Genomic DNA, 25947 nt, shown 5'->3' on the forward strand with positions numbered 1-25947 from the left:
TTGCACCTTCTCTGTGAGTGACTGCAGTGTGACCTAGAGGAATGAGTCCCCTAGACGGGGGAGGGGAGGAAGCAAATGAGTACAAAACAAATCTGGTCTATTTCTTGTTTTGATCCACTCCATCTATCTTTTACATCTTTGGCTGGCAGCAGACGGTGCAGTAAGACTGCTAGCCATCCTCATCTCTTGCCTGCCTGGCAGAAGATGGTACAGTAGGACTGCTAGCAATCCATATCGCCTGCCTGCTCACCATAAGATGGTTCAATGGGACTGACTGCAGGACTAAAGAGAATGACCTGGTCAAGTCACTCCAAATTTAGTCCCTGCGCCCACATCTGCCCAGGAGCTCGTGGCTGACGTGGCCAGGAGCACCTCGGACATGACGATGACGGCTACCAGTCGTACTGTACCGTCTGCTGCCACAAGGCATTGGGTTGATGCTGCTGTGTAGCAATGCAGTACCACGTCTGCCAGCACCCATGAGACATACGGTGACAGTTACCTGAGCGGGCTCCATGCTTGCCGTGGTATGGCGTCTGCACAGGTAACTCAGGAAAAAAGGCGCGAAACGATTGTCTGCCCTTGCTTTCACAGAGGGAGGGAGGGAACGGGGGCCTGACGATATGTACCCAGAACTACGCGCGACAATGTTTTAGCCCCATCAGGCATTGGGATCTCAACCCAGAATTCCAATGGGCAGTGGAGACTGCGGGACCTGTGGGATAGCTACCCACAGTGCAACGCTCCGGAAGTTGATTCTAGCCTAGGTACTGTGGAAGCACTCTGCCGAGTTAATGCACTTAGAGCATTTTCTGTGGGGACACACACACACGAATATATAAAACCGATTTCTAAAAAACCGACTTCTATAAATTCGACCTAATTTCGTAGTGTAGGCATACCCTAAGAGAAGGACCTTACACCGGCAGACAGTGATTTTGATTCTTTCTTTTATACCTCTATAACTAGCTAAGTCATAAGAATACACCTAAATTCTTAGGTTATAGGCCTTTACAGACAAGCCTGAATATCTATGTCCTATCAAAATCTTCCTTCAATACTATTGTACAAAGTTAAATACTTGAAACCAAAACAAAACACTTCATTTTGAATTGAATTTAAGGTTTAGTTTGACCCTCAAATGATGTATTTTTTTTTAATTTCCCGTTTGCCAAAAATCTCAACAAATTTTGTTTTCAGGTTGATCTGAAAATTGTTTATATATTTTTCTGGATTACAGATTTAGGCACCTGTTTTGGAAAATCTTGGCCTTAACCTCTTTCTGCCTCAGTTTTTCCATCAGGATAATACTGCTTACAAATCTAATAGGAATGGTTGTGTGGATTGTAAACTGATGTTTGTAAATGCTTTGAAGAAGAAACTTGCTCTATCCTATCGTAATACATTGAAAATTAGTAGAGAAATTATTTGCAAGATTTTAATGAAATGTAAAGGTACATTTACACTAACATGGGGAAACTGACAGCTCTTATGTCTTAATTTTTTTTTCTTTTTATCCAAGCCACACTGACCAGCTGAAGGAAAGTATTACAGGAAAAGGCAAAACAGTCTTCATTTTCTTATTGCTGTGAAAACTGCATGTTCATGTCAGTGGCTGGGGGGACAGGAGCTTTATGATGCTTCAAGACTTTGAGAAGGTTTTTCCAACAAGCAGGTGACTCCATTTTTCCTGTAGAACTCAGCCTGCACATGGTTAATTCTTGCATAATTTCTGATCGACTGCTCTACAGGCTGGTTTATGTGTCTCCCATATTCTGAAGAGGACAAAACAGCAATGGGTCTCGCCAGTTCCTGTAAGAACATTATTTAGATTTTATATTCCTTAACATATAAACACACATTCAAAACAGTAGAGGAGCCACTGCTGTGACAAATATAGATTGCTAGATCTGGTGTAGCAGCTGATGACAAGTGGGCCTTCAGCCTAGACAGAACTGTATAATATGTGTTAGAGCAAGGCACATTTGTTTATCCGACAGACAATTACAGTCATTAGTCTATTGTCCAAAATTCCTGACTGAACTTTAACAATAGTGATAAAATATAAATGCATCACTGAGATGGAGATATGCTCTGAATGACTATATACTGATTACATGTACATACCCATATGTATATCCACACCGTAAACATGTGGAGATAATTTCCATGTCATTAGTTGCAGACCACATAAGAAATTAATTTAGTATGTTTTTTGGGGGCAGTAGCGAGCTTTTATTAGCACACAGTTGGGATGACCTGTACAATGCACTTGTGACTGTGATGCCTGTAATGCTCCCGGCCAGTTTTTGTGCTCTGCTATCTCTCTACACCTTCATGTATTCTGCCCACTTAACTTACTGCAAAAAATAAGTTAATGAAATCTGAGCGTGAAAAAATCAGTTCACTGACTCACCCGTGGTAAGCAGGAGGCTTTCCCTGGTGATTGTAGAGGACTAAGCCACTCATGTCTGTGCAATTAAAGGTCTCGTTTTAAAAAACAATCTTATGGTTATGACGCTAACCTTGTAAATGTGAACTGGCTGTAAATGTAGACTGGTGCAGCATTACCCTCCTGAATCACAGCAACCAGGAGGCTCTGGAGGCAAAAGAGACAGAAAACTTTCTTCCTTCCGGTAGTTACAGTGTGGATGGAACTTCAAATATATGAGAACTTGTATGTTTGTATGGGGTCTGGCACAGTCGGCCCCTAATCCTAGCTGGGGTCTGTAGGTGCTACTGTAATAATAGAGGGTGATACATAAAGATGGAACCTACAGCAGGGTTAAGGTGACAGCTCCTAATCTGTGTACAAATACTTGATAAATTTGGATCAAGCCTTAGCTACATTAAAACTTTGGTCTATGTACCACTGAAGCAGCTGTGCTCTGCTGGGACAATGCAGATCATGAAGGTCAGCATCAAGCATTCTCTGTTGAGTCAATCCAACTACGGAGTGAATGTCCAGAGGAGATCAGGCAAAGCGGGAGTCTGACCTTTCCTGATATCTAGGAAACACTGCACAACGTTCCTCTTCAAAAATGCTTTGCTGACATCATAACATTTCCAACAGTGACACCCCACTTGTACCCCTAAACTCTACCAAAATAAAAGGAAATTAATCTGGGGGAAATACAAAACACCCCCCAACCAGAGTCTTGACCCCAAAAAGAGAGGTGAGCCAGCTCCTACATGAAGGCTACTAGGCACTTTGCTTTTGAGGTTAGGCAGAAGCTGCTCAGATACAGAAGAGACACTGGGAGAGTTCCCTGACCCACCCAGAATCCCATGATTCACAGGGAAATCAGAGGTAATTCTCACAGATCTTAGAGCTTCTGAACTGAGCATTTGCTCTCCCATGCTGGTGTCTGGGCACCCCTCCTCCCAGGCAGTATTAACTCCTACAAGGATCTCTCCACTTGGACATCCTAAATGGTTTCAGCCTAGCTTTGCTCCACAAACTCTACTGTGCCCGGAGAATACAGAAAATATACAGAGGGGAGACTGCTAGCTCAGGAAAATAGGGTGTGTGTGTCTTTGGGTATGTCTATACAGCAGTTGGGAGTGTGCATCCCTGCTCAGGCAGCTGGAAACATGCCAGCGCTGCTTGAGCTAGTGCATTAAAACTATCAGGGGACGCTGCGGCATGGGCAGCAACGCGGGGTAGCTACCCAAGTAGAAGCCTGCCCGACCCCTTGAGTCTGCACTTGGGTGACTAGCCTGTGCTACTACCTGAACTGCACCATCCACACCTGTCTACCCAGTCTGATGGGCGTGACTTTACTCTTGCCCTGAATCTGGTTTAGGATACTTTGGGAGCCTAAGTCCCATTTACAGACACCATTGACCCACAAAACTTCTGCTTGGCTGTAGGTGCCTAAACTCATTCAGCATCTAAACTGTTGTCTCTGGGCACATGTCCTGCAGTCTCACTCTAGATGCCTGAGTGCTTTTCTACTGCCTGAGCATGCGTACTGCTTCCTTGAGATAGGTGTCCAAACACCTCTTTCCCACCTAAGCACCAGCTGAGTCACGAACTAGGAAGGATAGGCGTTCAGCTGCCTAAATCACATGTGGGGCCCCAAACAAAACTGCTGGGGGGGTGAAAGTGGAGAAGGACCTCCCTTATAATCTTTAGCCTAGGGTTCTCAGCCAGGATACAGAAAACCCCAGTTCAAGTTTTCTCTTCCCTCCCACTTCTGCCCCCTCTTGAGGGGAGAAGGGAGTTGAACAGTGAGCTGCCACATCTCAGGTGAGTGCTCTAACCACTAGGTTATAGTCATTCTAACATTCTCTGGCCCAATACATATTTAAGTATTCTGTTGTTTAATTAAAGTGGAACAATTTCCACAGGAGACAGTGAGGAAACCCTGTCTCAGCATGTCCCAGGGGTTAGAGCACTCACCTGAGAGGTAGCAGATCCATGTTTAAATCCTTACTCTTCAAGTGGAGGTGGGACTTGAAGTGGAGGTTTCCCATATCCCAGGTGAGTGCCCTATCTGCTAGGCTAGAGGTTATGAGTCCCTCCTGTCCCCCAGCTGTGTTGTTTCAGGCCCCACAAACAATTTAGGGAGCCAAGTGCCTATCTGCCCCTATTCATGGATTACTAGCAAAGCAAGGCACCCCTGTGGAGCCTGGACTTAGGCACCTATGTCAGAGAGGGGCAGGGTTTAGCATGCCCCCTCTCTGGTTGGTGTCGCCCATTGGCTCGCATAGGTGGCTCCCTGCCTAGTGTGCTGGCTTTGTGGATCACAGTCTAAGGTGCCTATTATAACAGTTCTTAGGGTACCCAGGACAGTTAGTCAACCTGTTATCTCCTGCCTCTGGTGTGAGGGAGTCTTGTTTCTGGTAACTGGCTGTTAGCTCCCTAGCACCATCAAGCCATTCAAGCACTCTCGTCTAGGCTATGCCAGCCCTGTCTTTGCCTTGCAGGTTAACAAGAGGTGCACCCCAACCCCTGAGTCACTTTGAATTGTTCACCTATGCTATCCTGCCCCTGGTACTGGCTACTCACAGAAATTCCAGATTCTCTGTACCCAAAGATGCAGTGTACCCCAATTTACCAGTTTCACCAGGGATGCTGGAAATAGGAGTACTGGGGGTGCAGCAGCACCTCCTGGCTTGAAGTGGTTTCCATCATATACAGGGCTTACAGTTTTGTTCAGTGGCTTTCAGCACCCCCCACTATAAAAATTATTCCAATTCCACTGGTTTCATATTAAACCACTGTTCCTCTAAACCACACAGCACTTGTAATAAAAAATGTAGTTTTATTTAAGAAAAAATAAAGATGTAACTAAATGGTGAAAACAAGTGGTTACAACACAACACAAAACGAAAGCATAAAACACTAACCTGGGTCTACACTTTTCAATAGTTACGTCTACTATATAACTAAGTTCAGTCCATTGCAGATCTGGCTGATTTCACAAGAACCAAAATCTAAATGTTCATGAAAGACCCCCACTCGTTAAGGGGTTTCCTCAGTGAATGGATCCAGAGTGCCCTTCCCTACACTCTGTTATTCTGAAACAATCTTTTGTCTTTATTCAGAGCCAGGGCAAGCTCCTGCTTCCTCTATTGTTCTTTTTCACCTCCAAGTGGTTCCAATCATTTGTGCTTGTCTCTGATGGTTTTCCATTGAGAGTTCTGGGATATGGCAAGGGCAGCCAAAAAAACCTGGTATTACCTGGCCAGCTGACTAGGGAGGGGTAACAACTCCCTCTTGCCTGAATGGGTCATCAGTGAGACACACTACCCCGATGACAAACCTTTACTCCAAGTCCATAAAGCATACTTGTAATATAAATACATTATTCCTTAAATATTACTTGGTCAGATATTTCAAAAGGATTATGAAGCTTGACAGGTTACAAGATTTCTGTAGATATCCTAAGTTACTCTGTATAGATAAATATCCTATAAGACACATGTTTGGTGTAGTGAGTTTGTCAGGTCTGAGATAAGAGTGCTTTGCAAAGAACAGTGGGCCACATTGTCAAAAGGTCTCCGTCACATCTCTCTCTCCACATTAATTGTGTTGGAGCCTAGGCACCTAACTCCAGTGTTGTCAATATGAATGAAGCCACTTTAATGTCAGCATATAAACCTTACCTCATCGTTAATGTTAAGACCTCGATTGTTTGCATGTTCTCTGTCACATCGGTGGAGTTTTTCATTGTAACCCATTGGCCTCTTAAAAATGGAGTCATATGTGGAAACAATCCCTGTCTTGGGATAAAGAAAAAAAAATGATTAACTTAAGGTGGTGTTTAACACTGTGAGTTAGAAAATAATGTAGTAGAACTACTAACTGGTGCATGTGCAGCACTAGATGCTGTGAGGAACATCAGTTATTAGCAACATTTGGGGCATCCTTTTGAAATAGTCTGAAGAATTGTTACAATTCTTTTGTGCATTTGGTTTGTCTGTGAAAAATGTGAAACTAAAACAACTTCCATGGTATATGAAAAGACATTGCCAGAGGATTTTTCAGAGAATTTCATATCACTGTTTCCCCCTTTGTAATTTATAGTAACCACATGGAAGCTTAAATCAGTTTCCTTATTGAACTATTTTCCTTCAGCAAATGCATACACTTGATTAAAGAGACATTTTGACTGAAGAAAATGAAGAGAGAAAGGCAGCTTTGAAGTTCATTTTGAAAGAAATAGATATTGAAAGTAGCCTGTGAATCAGCCTTTATCTTCAAGTTAATGCATATTTTTGTGGAGCTCAGAAACATACGGCATGAGTAATCTCTGGTTCCAATAATATGCATAAATACACACTTGCCACCTCTCCCAGAAACATAAAAATGATTGTACTTAAAACATCTTTTCATATGAAAAACTCAGAGCTCTATTTAATGAGTGTCTCGAGTGAATCCCAGTCATGCATTGCCTGGTGTACTCAAGACTCACACTGATTGCAGCACTGGTTTTTTATATACAAGAAATGAAGCCTTGAGTCCTTGAAGGCCCAAGGTGCTAAGTAATGCACAATTAGCTACAGACACTAGAGATTTATTATTGTTTACAGATACTGAACTGTATGTTTCAGAAAAAAATGTTTGAGAGAGGAGAGGAAAAGACCTTTTGCAATATATTAATAATTACTGTACTTATGAAAATCATCAAAGGCTCAGCACTTTGACCAGAGAAGATCTCAACCTATCACACTGCTCTTGTGACACATGATCAAAAATCTGAAAAAGTGAAACTTTAAAAACTTCAACCCTCATTTTTGGCTCAGCAGTGATGTAGTTGTAATTAGGCTTGGAAGGATTAGATTTTTATAGGTAAATGCCAGTAAACATCGATTTCACTGTGTACATACAACCTGACCAAATAAATTCCATCAATAATAATTGAAATTTACAGATTGGCAAAGTAAGAAAAGTGCTGCTTGAGAACTTTACGGTTTGATTTAAGGATATTTACTTTGTATATTTTCATGTGTGAGGTTGACAATTTGTGGCTTTAATGGCTATAAAGTTTTAACTTTTTGAATATCAATGTCAATCATTAAATAATTATCTGACACCCGCCCCTCCAGTTTCCAACAAGTGTGAACATTTACATCAATAAATATAAAAAATGCTTAAACCCCATAATTTTGTGCAACTACGAACATTTAAATAATTTAAAAAATTTAAAAGAAATTATTACCTATTAAACAAAATTCTGCCAGGCCTTATTGTACTTTAGAAAACTGAAGCATGTTCTGATTTTTATATGCTTTTTTTCTATTTTATAACTATTTCTCTGAAAATATTAGTCAGAACAGTACTAGATGGTTATAATGGTCCCATTGAAAGGAAACTTTTGGCACTGCCTTAACTATGGTGTCACTAGTGCACTCCTATAGAATCATAGAATATCAGAGTTGGAAGGGACCTCAGGAGGTCATCTAGTCCAGTGGTTCTCAAACTAGGGCTGCCGCTTGTTCAGGGAAAGCCCCTGGAGGGCCGGGCCGGTCTGTTTACCTGCCGCATCCACAGGTTCGGCCAATCACAGCTCCCACTCGCCGCAGTTCGCCACTCCAGGCCAATGGGGGCTGCGGGAAACTGCGCGGGCAAAGGGATCTGCTAGCCACCCTTCCTGCAGCCCCCATTGGCCTGGAGCGGTGAACCGTGGCGAGTGGAAGCTGTGATCAGCCGAACCTGTGGAAGCAGCAGGTAAACAAACTGGCCCACCTTCCCTGAACAAGCGGTGGCCCTAGTTTGAGAACCACTGATCTTGTCCAACCCCCTGCTCAAAGCAGGACCAATCCCCAACTAAATCATCCCAGCCAGGGCTTTGTCAAGCCTGACCTTAAAAACCTCTAAGGAAGGAGATTCCACCACCTCCCTAGGTAACCCATTCCAGTGCTTCACCACCCTCCTAGTGAAAAAGTTTTTTTCCTAATATCCAACCTAAACCTCCCCCGCTGCAACTTGAGACCATTCTTCTTGTTCTGTCATCTGCCACCACTGAGAACAGTCTAAATCCATCCTCTTTAGAACCCCCTTTCAGGTAGTTGAAAGCAGCTATCAAATCCCCCCTCATTCTTCTCTTCTGCAGACTAAATAATCCCAGTTCCCTTAGCCTCTCCTCATAAATCATGTGCTCCAACCTCCTAATCATTTTTGTTGTCCTTTGCTGAACTCTTTCCAATCTTTCCACATCTTTCTTGTAGTGTGGGGCCCAAAACTGGACACAGTACTCCAGATGAGGACTCACCAATGCCAAATAGAGGGGAATGATCACATCCCTCGATCTGCTGGCAATGCTCCTACTTATACAGCCCAAAATGCTGTTAGCCTTCTTGGCAACAAGGGCACACTGCTGATTCATATCCAGCTTGGAGGAGAAGGTATTTGTAAGTATTTGTAGAGACTGGTAGGGGCAGTGTGCTGGGAGAGAAGCTGAGCCCTGGTTAGGGGACGGGGCTTCTCTGACTAGGGGTCCTATAAAGGTAGCCAGCCAGTCAGGCAGCAGCTAGTACAGCTGCAGTGGCACAGGAGCCAGCAAACAGAGCTGTAAACAGGGGAGTTTGAGTGGGAATTCTGTTAGAGGAGAAGGTATTTGACTTAGGTGAGAAGGCGATGACCAATACAGAGGCAGCAGTGGTAGCAACCCAAGCAGTGGAAGACACAATGAAGATGACTGGATGTTGAAGCCGTGGCATGTACATGGTCCTGGAGGGGGTACCTGAAAAGAGTTTTGTCTGCATGAAGTGCCGCCTGATAGAGCTGATAGAAGAAAAGATCCAAGGATTGGAGATGCAGGGGGAAACTCTGGTTGAGTTTAGAAGGGGGTTTGAGCGCATGATGAAACAAAGGCATGAGGAGGCTGAAGGGAAAAGTTCAGACTTGCAGATGGAAGCAGGACCAAAGAATTCCAAGGGGAGACTGCTGGGTGAGGAAAGTGGACTGTAGAAGCATGTCACTAAGAGAACCAGGCAGAGGAAAAGATGGGCTAGTGAAGGAGAAATAGAGCTCAAGAACAAGTTTGTGGAGTTGGAAAATGAAGAAGGGGCACAGCAGGTGGTCACTGAAGGTGGAAGGGCAAGGAAGAAGAGAAGAGCAGCTAGTCTGAGGGGAAGAGTCAATGGAGATAACACCACCAAATATGAGCCCCAGGAGGATATGGGATGAGTCGCAGAGGATTGCAAGGGACAATAGGAATCAAGAGGATTTGCAGCCAGAGGGAACAGGGGATAGACCAGAGAATCGCAACATCACCAGGAAAAGGCAGGTCTACGTGAGTGGGGACTCCTTACTGAGAAGAATAGAAAGGCCTGTAACCAGAGCTGATCCAGAGAACAGAAGGGTTTGCTGTCTGCCGGGGGCTAAGATATGGGATGTGGAGCTGAGGCTGAAGAGGATCCTAACAGGAGCAGGAAAGAATCCACTGATTGCCCTTCATGTGGGAACAAATTATATGGCTAGATTCTCGCTGGAACTTATCAAGGGAGACTATGCAGGCTGGGGAAGATGCTTAAGGAAATCGAGGCTCAGGTGATCTTCAGAGGGATTCTGCCTGTTCCTAGAGAAGGGCAACAAAGGTGTGACAAGATTATGATGATCAACAGATGGCTCAGGCAGTGGTGCTATAAGGAGGGCTTTGGGATGTATGGCCACTGGAAAGCATTAATGGACAGAGGACTGTTCTCTCCTTTTGTTTTTGCAAATACAGACTAACAGGACTGTTACTCTGAAAGCTGTTCTCTCGGGATGGACCTCACCTGAGTAGGGAGGGAAATAGACTTCTAGGATGGAGGCTGGCACAACTGATTAAGAGAGCTTTCAACTAGGAATTTGGGGGAGATGGTTGGGACATGTCCAGGTAATCTCCATGCCGGATTTTAACATTGAGAGGGAAGAAAATGAAGTAAGAAAGGATACAGCCATGCGTAGGAGAATGGACATAAGGAGGAAGGGTAGTTTAGATACCAGTCTAATAGGTGGTACTGGCACTAGAATGGTTACAGAGTAGCAGCCATGTTAGTCTGTACCCCCAAAAAGAACAGGAGTACTTGTGGCACTTAGAGACTAACCAATTTATTAGAACATAAGCTTTCGTGAGCTACAGCTCACTTCGTTTGATGCATAGAATGGAACATACAGTAAGATACACACACACATACAGATAAGTTAGAAGTTACCATACAGACTGAGAGGCTAATTAGTTAAGATGATCTATTATCAAGAGGAGAAAAAAACTTTTGTAATGATAATCAAGATGGCCCATTTAGACAGTTGACAAGAAGGTGTGAGGATGCTTAATTTAGGGAAATAGATTCAATATGTGTAATGACCCAGTCACTCCCAGTCTCTATTCAAACCCAAGTTAATGGTATCTAGTTTGCATATTAATTCAAGTTCAGCAGTTTCTCCTTGGAGTCTGTTTTTGAAGCTTTTCTGTTGCACAGTTGCCTCCCTTAGATCTTTTACTGAGTGGTCAATTGAAGTGTTCTGCTACTGATTTTTGAATCATAACATTAAAAAAAAACAGTAGAAGAACACTTCAACCTCCATGGCCACTCAGTAAAAGATCTAAGGGAGGCAACTGTGCAACAGAAAAGCTTCAAAAACAGACTCCAAAGAGAAACTGCTGAACTTGAATTAATATGCAAACTAGATACCATTAACTTGGGTTTGAATAGAGACTGGGAGTGGCTGGGTCATTACACATATTGAATCTATTTCCTTAAGTTAAGACACCTTCTTGTCAATTGTCTAAATGGGCCATCTTGATTATCACTACAAAAGTTTTTTTTTCTCCTGCTGATAATAGCTCATCTTAACTAATTAGCCTCTCACAGTTTGTATGGTTTCAGAGTAGCAGCCATGTTAGTCTGTATCCGAAAAAAGAAAAGCAGTACTTATTGCACCTTAGAGACTAAGAAATAAGGTGCCACAAGTACTCCTTTTCTTTTTACAGTTTTTATGGTAACTTCTAACATATATACACATACAGATAAATGTTCCATTCTATGCATCCGATGAAGTGAGCTGTAGCTCACGAAAGCTTATGCTCTAATAAATTTTTTAGTCTCTAAGGTGCCACAAGTACTCCTGTTCTTTTGGCAATAGAATGTCTCTTTACCCAATTAGGCACAATGTGAGCGAAGCCAAACAGCAAAAATTAAGATGTTTGTACACTAATGTGAGGAGCCTAGGTAACAAAATGGAGGAACTAGAGCTATTGGTGCAGGAAGTGAAACCAGATATTCTAGGGATAACAGAAACATGGTGGAATAGTAGTCATGACTGGAGTACAGATATTGAAGGGTATGTGCTCTTTAGGAAAGACAGTCATAAAGGCAAAAGTGGTAGAGTAGAATTGTATATCAATGATGAGGTAGAAATAAGTGTAAAGAAATAAGAAGTGATGGAATGAATAAGACAGAGTCTGTCTGGGCAAAAATCACATTGGGGAAGAAAGCTACTAGAGCCTCCTCTGGGACAGCGCGTGAGGTATGCTATAGACCACCGGGATCCGATTTGGATGTGGATAGAGACCTCTTTAATGTTTTTAATGAAGTAAATACTAATCGGAATTGTGTGATCATGGGAGACTTTAACTTCCCAGATATAGACTGGAGGACAAGTGCTAGTAATAATAATAGGGGTCAGATTTTCCTGGATGCAATAGCTGATGGATTCCTTCACCAATTAGTTGCTGAACCAACAAGAGGGGATGCCATTTTAGATTTGGTTTTGGCAAGTAGTGAGGTCCTCATAGAAGAAATAGTTGTAGGGGACAACCTTGGTTCAAGCAATCATGAGCTAATTCAGTTCAAACTAAATGGAAGGATAAACAAAAATAGATCTGTGACTAGGGTGTTTGATTTCAAAAGGGCTAACTTTAAAAAATTAAGGAAATTAGTTAGGAAAGTGGATTGGACTGAAGAACTTGTGGATCTAAAGTTGGAGGAGGCCTGGAATTACTTCAAGTCAAGGTTGCAGAAACTATCAGAAGCCTGCATCCCAAGAAAGGGGAAAAATCTCATAGGCAGGAGTTGTAGACCAAGCTGGATGAACAAGCATCTCAGAGAGGTGATTAAGAAAAAGCGGAACGCCTACAAGGAGTGGAAGATGGGAGGGATCAACAAGGAAAGCTACCTTATTGAGGTCAGAACATGTAGGGATAAAGTGAGAAAGGCCAAAAGACATGTAGAGTTGGACCTTTGCAAAGGTAATTAAAACCAATAGTAAAAGGTTCTCGAGCCATATAAATAAGAAGAAAACAAAGAAAGAAGAAGTGGGACCGCTAAACACTGAGGATGGAGTGGAGGTTAAGGATAATTTAGACATGGCCCAATATCTAAACAAATACTTTGCCTCCGTCTTTAATGAGGCTAATGAGGAGCTTAGGGATAATGGTAGGATGACAAATGAGAATGACGATATGGAGGTAGATATTACCACATCCGAGGTAGCAGCCAAACTCAAACAGCTTAATGGGACTAAATCGGGGGGCCCCAAATAATCTTCATCCAAGAATATTAAAGGAACTGGCACATGAAATTGCAAACCTATTACCAAGAATTGTTAATGAATCTGTAAACTCAGGGGTTATACCGTATGACTGGAGAATTGCTAACATAGTTCCTATTTTTAAGAAATGGAAAAAAAGTGATCCGGGTAACTACAGGCCTGTTAGTTTGACATCTGCAGTATGCAAGGTCTTGGAAAAAAATTTGAAGGAGAAAATCGTTAAGGACATTGAGGTCAATGGTAATTGGGACAAAATACAGCATGGTTTTACAAAAGGTAGATCGTGCCAAACCAACCTGATCTCCTCCTTTGAGAAGGTAACATATTTTTTAGACAAAGGACATGCAGTGGATCTAATTTACCTTGATTTCAGTAAGGCATTTGATATGGTTCCACATGGGGAATTATTAGCTAAACTGGAAAAGATGGAGATCAGTACGAAAATTGAAAGGTGGATAAGGAACTGGTTAAAGGAGAGACTACAAATGGTCATACTGAAAGGTGAACTGTCAGGCTGGAAGGAGGTTACTAGTGGAGTTCCTCAGAGATCGGTTTTGGGACCAATCCTATTTAATCTTTTTATTACTGACCTTGGCACAAAAAGTGGGAATGTGCTAATAAAGTTTGCAGATGACACAAAGCTGGCAGGTATTGCCAATACAGAGAGGGACCGGGATATCATACAGGAAGATCTGGATGACCTTGTAAACTGGAGTAATACTAATAGGATGAAATTTAATAGTGAAAAGTGCAAGGTCATGCATTTAGGGATTAATAACAAGAATTTTTGTTATAAACTAGGGACGCATCACTTGGCAGTAACAGAGGACGAGAAAGACCTTGGAGTATTGGTTGATCACAGGATGACTATGAGCCGCCAATGTGATATGGGTGTGAAAAAAGCTAATGCAGTCTTGGGATGCACCAGGCAAGGTATTTCCAGTAGAGATAAGGAGGTGTTAGTACAGTTATACAAGGCACTGGTGAGACCTCATCTGTGGAATATTTTGTGCAGTTCTGGTCTCCCATGTTTAAGAAGGATAAATTCAAACTGGATCAGGTACAGAGAAGAGCTACTAGGATGATCCGAGGAATGGAAAACCTGTCTTATGAAAGGAGACTCAAAGAGCTTGGCTTGTTTAGCCTTACCAAAAGAAGGCTGAGGGGAGATATGATTGCTCTCTATAAATATATCAGAGGATAAATACCAGGGAGGGAGAGGAATTATTTAAGCCCAGTACCAATGTGACACAAGAACAAATGAATATAAACTGGCCATCAGGAAGTTTAGACTTGAAATTAGACGAAGGTTTCTAACCATCAGAGGAGTGGAGTTCTGGAATACCTTCCAAGGGGACCAGTGGAGGCAAAAAACATATTTGGCTTCAAGACTAAGCTTCATAAGTTTATGGAGGGGATGGTATGATGGGATAGCCTAATTTTGGCAATTTAATTGATCTTTGAATATTAGTGGTAAATATGCCCAATGGCCTGTGATGGGACGCTAGATTGGGTGGGATCTGAGTTACTACAGAGAATTCTTTGGCTGGTGAGTCTTGCCCACATGCTCAGGGTTTAGCTGATCGCCATAATTGGGGTCAGGAAGGAATTTTCCTCCAGGGCAGATTGGCAGAGACCTTGGGGGGTTTCGCCTTCCTCTGCAGCATGGGGCACGGGTCATTTGCTGGAGGATTCTCTGAACCTTGAAGTCTTTAAATCATGATTTGAGGACTTCATAGTTCAGACATAGGTCGGGGGGTTGTTACAGGAGAGGGTGGGTGAGATTCTATGGCCTGCGTTGTGCAGGAGGTCAGACTAGACTATCATAATGGTCCCTTCTGACCTTAAAGTCTATGATTCTCATCCACTGTAAGCCCTAGGTCCTTTTCTGCAGAACTGCTACCTAGCCACTCGGTCCCTAGTCTGTAGCAGTGCATGGGATTCTTCCGTCCTAAGTGCAGGACTCTGCACTTATCCTTGTTGAACCTCATCAGATTTCTTTTGTCCCAATCCTTTAATTTGTCTAGGTCCCTCTGTATCCTATCCCTATCCTCCAGAGTAGCTACCACTCCTCCCAGTGTAGTGTCATCTGCAAACTTGCTGAGGGTGCAATCCATCCCATCCCTCCAGATCATTAATGAAGATATTGATCAAAACCAGCCCCAGGACCGACCCCTGGGGCACTCCACTTGATACCAGCTGCCAACTAGACATGGAGCCACTGATCACTATCTGTTGAGCCCGATAATCTAGCCAGCTTTCTAGCCACCTTATAGTCCATTCATCCAGCCCATACTTCTTTAACTTGCTGGCAAGAATACTGTGGGAGACCATATCAAAACCTTTGCTAAAGTCAAGAAATAACACATCCACTGCTTTCCTCTCATCCACAGAGCCAGTTATCTCATCAAAGAAGGCAATTAGGTTAGTCAGGCCTGACTTGCCCTCGGTGAATCCATGCTGACTGTTCCTGATCACTTTTTCTCTCCTCAAAGTGCTTCGAAATGGATTCCATGAGGACCTGCTCCATGATTTTTCCAGGAACTGAGGTGAAGCTGACTGGCCTGTAGTTCCCTGGTTCCTCCTTCTTCCCTTTTTTAAAGATGGGCACTACATTAGCCTTTTTCCAGTCATTCGGGACCTCCCTGATCGCCACGAGTTTTCAGAGATAATATAATGGGGTTATTCAGTAAGGGAAATATGTTACTTGGTGTTCAAGAGGAGGGGCTGTTTTGTTTTTTAATCTATTCTCCCTTTCACTTCTCAGAGGCGATGAGCCTTGCAGAATTCTAGGTGGTGATTTGTCCTCCCCATTATTATACTTCACTATAGCTTTTCCTTTGCTCTCCATATTTTATTTAGAAGCCAAGTAAAGATCTACCTCATGCTGGTTAAAAAGAACTACTGCATTATTCACTGACTCACTACATCAATGAAGAAAATTCAGCCTCTCTTGGATTTGAAGGTAGACAACCAGCCTATTATGTTTAACTGTAAATCTGTCCTAGATAAACTGTTTTGAGCAGTTCTGCCAGAATTATACCAATTACATTGCTGTGGTTACAGATCCTTGTTATCACCTGGCATGTCAAGTCCCACCTAGTTTTGCAATGTCTGGCTGGTTATTTTGTCTGCAGATACTTTACTGATATTAATGGTAGTCATTTCTATCAATTGATAAATGCTAGAATAGTAGGCCTGTATTTTTAATAAACCAGTCAAAATGAATGAATCATGTAAAATGGACAAGCAATCCATGTCTCAGGTGAGCATTTCCTATGATCTGGCTTAATAAAATCAAGCACTTATAAATCACTTTGCAAACATTAATTAAAGTTCACAGCATGCCTAACAAATAGGCATGGGGTACTTTATAGATGGGGAAATGAAACACACACTGTTTACATGAATTTGCCCAAAACCAGAAAGGGAGTCATTGTCAAAAATGGGATTAAAATTAAGGATTTCCTGTCTTCCAGTCATGTTCTCAGGCCACTAGCCAGTGCATCTGTCTACCTCAATCTCTGAATTACATTTGTTTTTAACACTTTCTGTTGAAATAGTCAATAAGCTTACCCCAACAGTCAGTCAGCTTATTCCTCACAGTCACCCAATGCAAACCTCAAATTTGTCATGTCTTTTTAACTCATGGTCTAATAATTCCTTAGTTATGCAGACCCCTGGGTCACATCTATGCTTTTTTTCCAGGTCATTTCTCATGCTTATTCCCATGGTGCTATCCCAGATGAGAATCTATGAAATAGCTGTTAACACTTTTAGTTTTTATTTTATTTTTATATTATCAGAGTGGCATCTTGTAACACTCCCAGATTACCTGGTTTGTAAAAGTGACTTCATATTCTAAACAAAGCTCTGCCATATGGCAGCTGATCAACGTGAATTTGATATAGAATTTACAATGAGACTTTATCAGCCATTTTTGGAGCTGCAGCCTCACCTTGGCTTAATGTTGTTGTTCTCCCTTTCTTTCTTTAATCTTTTCAGCACAGCATTAACTATTCTCATTCACAATGCTCATTTGGCTCTGGCACTACAGTGCCTTTCCTGGGTAACTCTGAAACCTGCAGATGAAAATGAGCAATGTCAATGCGGATTATTTTAACAAAACCATCCAACCAATGTGGCAAGTGGATGGGCTGTGGTGATCTTTGTCAAATGTATTAGATAAATGAATTGTAACATTTTGGATTGAAATGAGCAATTCATTTCACACACATGATTAAGCCACACTCAGACCATTGCAGCACTACTGACCTATGCTGAATGTGAACCAGGAACAGAAGTGAAAGGTTCTATGTCCTGTTACTTAGCTGTGAGCAGGTAGTACTTTTATCCTACTTCATATAAAATCTTCACAGTCAAACTTACCCCCTACCTAGGTTTTTGTCTTTGTTGGTGACTCCAGTAATAATAGATCATAAATCTCAGCCTAAGATTTCTCCTCAGTCTTGGCTGCTCCTAGAGTTTCCTACAGCACCTTAATAACTCTGCTTCTCCTTCTTGCTGAAAGTTAAGCCTCACCTGTCCTAATGAGTAAGCAGTATTTACTCAGCAGCTTTATGCAGTATTTTAATTCCTGCTAAGAGAGAGAGTTAACATAAGAGTCCTAAATCCCTTTGCTGGGTAATAGATTTGGCCACCTCATCTTCAAACTCTTAGGCACCTACAAAATCACAGGTTTCAGAGGAACAGCCGTGTTAGTCTGTATTCGCAAAAAGAAAAGGAGTACTTGTGGCACCTTAGAGACTAACCAATTTATTTGAGCATGAGCTTTCGTGAGCTACAGCTCACGAAAGCTCATGCTCAGATAAATTGGTTAGTCTCTAAGGTGCCACAAGTACTCCTTTTCTTTTTACAAAATCACTGAGATTCACAAAGTTGGAGTTAAGCACTCAGGTTTCCTATACAACAAATGGAGGCAGACAGGTACCTAAGAATGGATTCACAAAAAGCCAGCATGCCAGACGGCTTCCTGCCTAAACTAGCCAATGGGAAATGCCAAGGAGAAAGGCACGTGCTAAACGCTACCCCTCTCAGGCAGGTCAGTGCCTAAGGCTATGTCTACACTTAAAACACTGCATCGACTTAGCTGCAGCTGGGCTGCATTATAAACTTCAGTGTAGACATGATAGTGATGGGAAGTGTTCTCCTGTTTGCTTTAGTTAATCCATGAGAGGTGGTAGCTAGGTTGACAAGGATTCTTCCATTGACCTAGCCATCTACATGGGGATTTAGGTTGTCTTAACTACGTCGCTCAGGGGGTGTGAAAAATTCATACCACTGCACCGTGTAGCTGTATCAGTCTAATTTTCTAGTGTAGACCAGCCCACCGGTTGGAATGGAGGGAGGCACTCATCTCTGCTTGGGATTCTCAGCTATGAACCCTCTCCTGGAGTCAGATGCCTCTTGCAAGAAGCTTGTGGAGGGGGAGGCCTCCATAACTTCCAGTACAGTGGTTAGGGGACTCATGTGGGATATGGGAGACCCCCAGTTCAAGTCCTACTGCCTGAGGGGAAAAGAGATTTTAACAGGAATCTCCCACTTCTCAAGTGAGTGCCCAAACTGACAGAGTTTAGGTGCCTACAGGGTTTGATGGCAGCTGAGTGGGGTGTTTTGTGAATACCATTGGTGCCTAAATCTGGGCCTACGTCTCTTTGTGAATCTAACCTATAGTAGTAAAGTTAACCATGTGCATGAATGTTTGTAGAATCAGAGCCCTACTGATGTTGAACTATTTTCCACTTCTGAACCAATATGGAAGCTATTTTCTATTTCAATCTCTGACAGCACAGACTTCTCAGCAGAAATTGGACACCTAATCTGTGCCAAATATAGATAGCACTGAGATATTTTTCAATAAAATCACTATCTGAAGTATGTTTAGAGATTTAAACAGAGGACAAAATTCTGTTTGTCAATTCCATATGTTTTGTTGAAATTCACTCCAACTCCTTTCTGTATCACTTTTCCCATCTAGAAAATGTGGGTAATACCTTTCCTCCTCCAGTAGTGTTGTCAAAATTAATTACACTCCACAAAGAACTTTGAAAATGAAAAGTGCTATGTAAGTGTTAAAGTGGACTCTTTTCCAGCATAAGGCAAAAGTGTGACAGTCTCATGTGGTTGATTTGTGTGCCTTTAAAATATTGGCATCAAATTTCAGACGGTTGTGTTGTCATCATGTCTATTGTGACTCAGACCAAACCACCCCAATTTTATTAAATGCAAATACATGGTCCCAGATTGAATTAGTCTGCATAAAAGACTGCCAAAAAGCTGAACTTCTTATACACACCCTTTATTAATTTCACTAGGGCTCAGTAAATCCCCATTTAACTACTTTTTTTCTCTAGGCTGTAAATTATACTCTGAGGAGCAAACAAGATTTTCCAGATGCTGAACATCCTTGTTGATATTAATTGCTTTACTTCGGAGGAATGATGAGTGCTGACCACTCAGGGGCCCAGGCTCTGCAAATTAAAGATTTAAGGGTGGGGAGGGAAAGCCAAGAATGGATTTTCCTCTCCAGGTGAAATGTACAAACATCTACTTACTTCCTTGCACAGCCGTGCGTGTGGTGTTTCTCCTGCCCCCGGCAGCCTCTTCGCTTTCACTCCCATGCGCCCTCCTTTCTTTTTCCTCCTCTTTTCATTCCCTCTCCCCCAGCCCCGCTCCATGCTGTCCTCTCCGCGCCCTGCCCCGCTCTCCTCCCCCTCACCTTGAACTCCTGGTGGAAGTAGCTGTGCTCCGGAGGGTCCCTGCGGCCGGGCGGGATGTAGCTGAAGGCGGACAGGGCGCAGAGCGGCAGCTGGTGTTTCCCGCTTGCCTGCTCAGCTGCTTTCTCCTCCCGCTGCCCGTCTGGTTCCGTCGCCTCCTGGGTGCGCGGCATCCCGCGGCCAGAGCCCGGCCCGCCTGGGGCACAGAGCAGGGAGGCCCCGCTGTTGCTGGTGTTTCTGCGTCCCGTGGTTACTAGGAAACACACTGAGTATCCAATTGTGAGGTCACACAAAGGGAGCGGGAAATGAGAGGCGCCGTGCGCCACATAACAAGCTGTAGGCGTGTTGGCACCAAAGGCAGGTAAGTTGTGCCCTGCAAAGCGCTCGCAGGGTGGGCGAAGTTTCCCCCCATGTGTTCATTTGTCCCTCTACAGCCCAGGTGGCTCCATAGCAGGACGCCCCCTTCTGGCTCCCGGCCTAGGTGTATTTTTGACAGGGTTTCATCCTTTCAGGTAATGTGCTGAAATAGCTCCCGCATGCTCAGATATTGGAAGGACATGGAAAGAGCCCCTGTGTCTCAAGCTCGCCTGTCAGGTGGGCTCCCAGTCCCCCTACTCTGGGTTTGGACTGTGCTGTGCGGCTCCCACTTTCCACTTCACCGGTTCTGTATTTGGCCAGAGGCTCGCTGTGGGGAGGCGGTTTGCTAGCCTGGTAGTTCTGTGCAGGGATCTGTGGTGCAGGCTTGTTGGTTTTTAATTGTTCTCCCCAGTGACTGGTGCATTGGGGTGCGGTTGCTGGTCTTGGCCCTAGAGTTCAGTTGTTGCACTGCTCAGGAGGTCAATGTTTCTGATTCTGAGGAGGAGTGAGATATAGGAGTGGATCATGCTTTTATTTGGATTTAATGTTTCCTAGGGGAGACTGAGCATCTGTAGCTTTGGCTGAGATGGTACCAATCATTTCTTTTCTTTCTGTGTATGTATGTGGGGGGATAGCTGGGGGGAAGGACAGCTCAGTGGTTTGGGCATTGGCCTGCTAAACCCCATGTTGTGAGTTCAATCCTTGAGGGGGCCATTTAGGGTTCTGGGGCAAAAAAAAAAAAAATTGGGGACTGGTCCTGCTTTGAGCAGGGGGTTGGACTAGATGACCTCCTGAGGTCCCTTCCAACTCTGATATTCTATGTGACCTTGAATAATGGACGCTCCTGCATCTTCCCCTGCGTGTTCCTCAGTGACTGATCCCCCTCTCTGAGGAAGTCTGCAATGTATTTGGGCCATATCAGTTAGAGCACACAGCCAGAGCAGTAGAATAGGTCCTTAAAAGGTCATAAAGTTTCATTTACACCCATGTTTAAATCCCCTTTACCCTGCGAGAGCAAAGTGTCCTATTAGATATGAGAATTGGGCCTAACTTCTTTGCTTTCTAACTTGTGTTCGATTCTCCTCACTCAAATTGGGCACCCAAAAAATTAACTTCTGACTTAGTAGCAGTTTACAACCACTTCACATTCATTTTGTAGAGAGATAAATTTAATAATTTTATTAAGATAATGTTGAAGTAAAAAGAAAACGGTAGAGAGTTTAGGCCTAGAAGTTTTTGGTTATCAGGGAATAAGGTACAGATTATCAAGGGGTGCGAAATTCGGTTTAGTGGCATAAGGAATACATAATCTGCAATCTCCCCGATTGGGGGTAAAAGTTTAATGGGTCAAAGTACAGACATTGAGATATGGGGGTATGTTGTCCATATAATGGCTATGTTCAGGTGTGGAGTATAATGAGCGGTTATGATGATGAGATGGATCTACCCTCATTTGGTGGGATTTAATGTTCAATGAGTTTATGGTCACAGTTCATATGGTCCAATGGAAAAAGTCTCTCAGTCCTTTCCCATAGTTGATGCACAATGTTGTACCGGCTTACACCTCCTGGTACTGTCGGTGGCCGGTGATGGGTTTGATGTAGATGTCCCTGGACCATCGGATGGTGTCCGAGACCATGAGGCGCCACATGAGCCGTGAGTAGCGTCAACCGATCCCACAGTTCCGCAGCACATGCTCGTTGCAGGGGTCCCAAGCGCCCAGGGCTCCGATGATCAGGGCATCCATCTGCACCTCGTAGCCCTTCGCTCTTAGGGTGTCGGCCAGGGGGGCGTAAAGGGGCAAGGCAATGGAGAATATAACCCCATAGAACAAAGTGGCAGATTGATCTGACAAGTAGTTTTATCTTCCAAGGACTCTGCTGTTGTGATTTTTACTTTTTAAAATATTCTTATGTGTGAGCTCCCTTTCTGACAAGATACAAATCATTATAACTCTGTTCGGTAGCGTACAACATCAAGGACACAATTCAGCAGAAGAGTTCATCAGTAAAGTCCCTAGAGAGGAACTTGTTAAGCAAATGGTAGCATTAGAAGCTCAGAAAAGAACAGGAAGACTGACACATGGCATTTAGAGACATGATGAGCACTGATGAGAATCATAAGAACTCTGATCTCGCTACCAGAAGTAAACTGAGCTGGCATAAAGTAGTAGTAGTAGTCGTCGTGGCACTGATGGCGGACAGCTAGCCTGCTTGTCAGATTAGCAATTCAACCTTGGTAGGAATCATGTCCTTGATTTCTGGCCTCAGTATCTATCAGTTGTCCAGACACTCTTGGTACTCAGCCAAGCCCTGCATTAGAGAAGACTTCCTAGCAAATGCTGCAACTGGTCATTCAGGTGAAGAGCTGGGAAGACTCTGACTAGTTTTTGAAGGTGACTTTTCCTTCCTGCCAGCATAACCTCTATCTTACTCAGTTTAAACTTGAGCCAGTTGTTTCACAGAGGTGCATATTTCCTCTAGACCATTGGGCAGTTGGGTGATGGCAGAATGTATGTGCCCCAAAAAAGAAGGAAACAGTAGAGAAGCTCTAGATGAGATGGGAACAGTAGAGTAGCAGCAGTAGGGTTGAACAAATGTTTTATAGGAAATTTGACAAATTTCACCTCTGTTCTGTTCATCAGTTATCCACAAACCATTTTTAGAATGTTCTGGAATGTATTTCTTGTTCCAAGGGATTCCATGAATAACTTCTATGATTGATTCTTGGTGTGTAGATTCAAGTTTGTGTTTAGTCAGCATCTGAACCTTTTTGTTACTTTGGACTGCTTGCTGTTTGTGTTCCCTGACTTAGATGAGCATAACTCTGCCCCACAAACCCACTTCACAGACAATCATGTTCACAGGCTGAAATATGGTGCTTGGGAATCATTCAAAAAAAAATTTCCCACAAAACAAAACTTCTAAAAACTATTTGTTCAGTGTCAATTAAAATGTTAATTTTGATAAAACTGAAATGATCTCTTTTGATTTCCCCATTTAAAAACATTTTATTTGTATTTAATTTGATTTGATGTTTTAAAAATAGGGCCTAATACTTTATTTTATATTACATTCTAATTTAAAAATAACTTGGTGACTGGTATTCTACTTGGCAGAATTCTAATTGATTTGGCAACTGGTACTTGGTTTGCTCAATTGGTATTCTAACTTGCTATTTGTAATGGGTATTCTGTTTGGTAATTTGTATTGTAAATGGCCCAATAATATAAAATAAATTTCAAAACAACATTTTGAAAACAAAATCAAAATGTTCCATTCAATAAGGTCAGCCTTACTGGGATGCTTCATTTTGATTTTTTTTTTAATGAAATGTTATTGAAATTCATGCAGGACATTTTCATTTTGACTAATTGACATATTGTAATAGAAAAATGTTCCCTTGGTAATATTTTTGACCAGGTCTAGTCACGAACTGTTTTTGTCAGATTTTATCCTACAGCATGTGCAGTTGCTGATTGATTAAAATATTCTTCCACCACATTTCTACCCATCACAGGTTGCTGCTCCCCTTCCCCCTTAACTTCCACCCCCAATTAAGCATTTTAAAAAACTTAGGAAACTAACATACAAAAACTTGATTGTGAATCTGTCAGGGTTGCTATACACACACCATATGTGACAAACCCACAAATGCAAGGAAATAAAAAGTGAAGCCTCCTAGCAGTATATACTATCTTCACCCCACAACCACATCCCTTACCATTACCACAACTACTGGGCACCACCACTCATTGGCACACAACCATCCAAACTTCCCCAAACAACACAACCACCTACTACACCAAATATCTGCAACAACTAGGATCAAGAAAAGTGTGGTGAGTTTAGGTTGTGCTGTATGATAGTGGTGGGAAAGGTAAGGTCTCTGCTTGTGAGTGGTGGAATACAATTATGCACTGTTTTCATTGCCTTGTTTTTGGGGGTTTGTGTCAGGTACGCTGTGAGTGCAGCAACATGTAACTGTTCCACCACAATACATGTTTTTTTGGTGCATTAATTCTTTGTTTGCTTAAAACTCTCTTTCTGTGAACGTTCCTGCTAGTATATTCATTTGCTGTAATATCTGCAGAAAGCAAACACACACCAAGCAGACACAAATTACATTTTTATTTTGGCAAACATTTATGGGAAAACCTGGAAGTACTGACCCAGTTCTAGTCATCAACGTATTATTGAAATATGAGCCCATAACACATCACTGTGTCATCTAGGGGTGTAACATAAATTGCTTAAGGCCAGATTATGCCTGGCTTCATGTGCACTGATGGAGCCAAGGATGAGGTGTGGCAGAGAGAATGTAAGATCATGGTTGGCTCACCCCCAACTGACTGGCCATTGGAACCGATCAGCTTCAGGAGGGGTACTTAACTGCACCTAAAAAGTGAGTAGTGGCAGCTTCAGCATGCCTAGGAAGTTTGGGAAGCAGGGTGCCTCTGCACAACCCCTTCCAGTGCATTTTACCGACATTAGCCCTTCAGTGAATCTGAACTGTATCCACTCAGCACCAGAACCTCATGCTGTGAGAAACTAAGTCACATCTAGCATGGCCTCGTGGGTCACCAAGAACAAGCAGAGAGTAGGAATGGAAACTCCTCCTCCTGCCAAGAATTTGGGCCTCCATGGCAGCTCTACCGGCAATCAGGGCCTCTATAAGTAACTCTGACCCTTGCCATTCCTAGATGGCAAAAGTCAATGGAGTGTACCTGAGATGCCTATTGATTGACTGTCATGTTCTTTTTTCAGGAGGGGACTCTATCACCCACCCTAAAATATGCAATGGCTCAAGTCACACTTGTGACACTGGTAGACCAGGTGCTAGCTCATTCCAAAGCCCCAGCCTCATTGAATACTTACAAATGCATTGCTGGAAGCCAGGCTAATTTACTTGTGATTGTTAAATGTATAAGAGTGTACCTGGTGTTTACACTTCATGAAAACTAACGGGATGTTGTTACATGCATTGTTTTCACGTATCCTGTTATAATGTAATAGCAAACAACTACATTGCAAATACCCCTGTAACTAAATAACCCATCAAACGTGGAAGAAGCCTGTGTAATGCAAATGAAGAACTTAACAGTGAAGTGCTATATCTTGTGCATTTGAAGCCAAGTGGTCATAGTGTGTGCAGATCAGAGATCAAAGAACCTAAATGCACTCCTCTCTTTCCACCAATCAAAGAAAGAGCCTACAAAAGTGGTGACCCTGTCAGCTTGTTTTCTGTGAGAAGAATCTGGAACTATGGACTAAGGGAAAGATCCTTCATTGCTGGACTGTTTGGATTCTAACAGGGCAGAATAACTGAATGAGAAGACAGGGATTCCTAATGTTATTCTGGGTAGCCCTGAGAAACTTTTGGGAAACTGGCAGATTACTACATCTCTGCTACCATTTGAAATTACAGACTGTGACTCACCTGTGTATATATTTTACCTGCTTTAACCTCTATAACTCTCATTCCTCTTTCTTAGCCAATAAACCTTTAGTTGGTTTACTGGAGAATTGGCTACCAGTGTTGTCTTTGTGAGATCTAGGATGCAAATTGACCTAGGTGCTTAGCTGGTCTCTTGGGACTGGGAGAAACCTGGAATATTCGTGGTTTTTGTGTAAGTGACCACTTATCACATGGTCCTGCTTGCCTGGGTGGCAAGATAGACTGGAGTGTCTAAGGGGACTGCCTGTGACTCCATTATAAGACTATTGTAGTACTTTTGGAGTTCACATTTGGTACGGGTTGGTGAAATCTAATAATGGAACTTACAACCAGTTTGGGGTGTCTGCCCTGCTTTTGACAGTCTGCCCTGAGGTTGGCACTAATGGTCGTGAGCCACTCCAGACAGTG

General features: G+C 42.8%; 1 protein-coding gene across 2 annotated transcripts; it reads right to left on the minus strand.

Moving 5' to 3' along the window:
• Window positions 1-1424: 1424 nt before the first annotated feature.
• CFAP90 (cilia and flagella associated protein 90) lies at window positions 1425-19983 on the minus strand. Of its 2 annotated transcripts, XM_048839547.2 has the most exons (4): window positions 19728-19983; window positions 6115-6231; window positions 2526-2599; window positions 1689-1812 (listed from the first exon to the last, which is right to left on the minus strand). In XM_048839547.2, exons 1-4 carry the CDS (start codon window positions 19896-19898, stop codon window positions 1758-1760), a joined length of 417 nt encoding a protein of 138 aa, XP_048695504.1. In that variant the 5' UTR covers window positions 19899-19983; the 3' UTR covers window positions 1689-1757. The 2 variants fall into 2 exon arrangements, with proteins under 2 accessions (XP_048695502.1, XP_048695504.1); XM_048839545.2 differs by lacking the exon at window positions 2526-2599 and having other exon boundaries at window positions 1425-1812.
• Window positions 19984-25947: the final 5964 nt, after the last annotated feature.

Source organism: Caretta caretta, chromosome 2 (genome assembly GCF_965140235.1).
Source record: "Caretta caretta isolate rCarCar2 chromosome 2, rCarCar1.hap1, whole genome shotgun sequence".
In the NCBI taxonomy this organism is placed as follows: Eukaryota; Metazoa; Chordata; order Testudines; family Cheloniidae; genus Caretta; species Caretta caretta.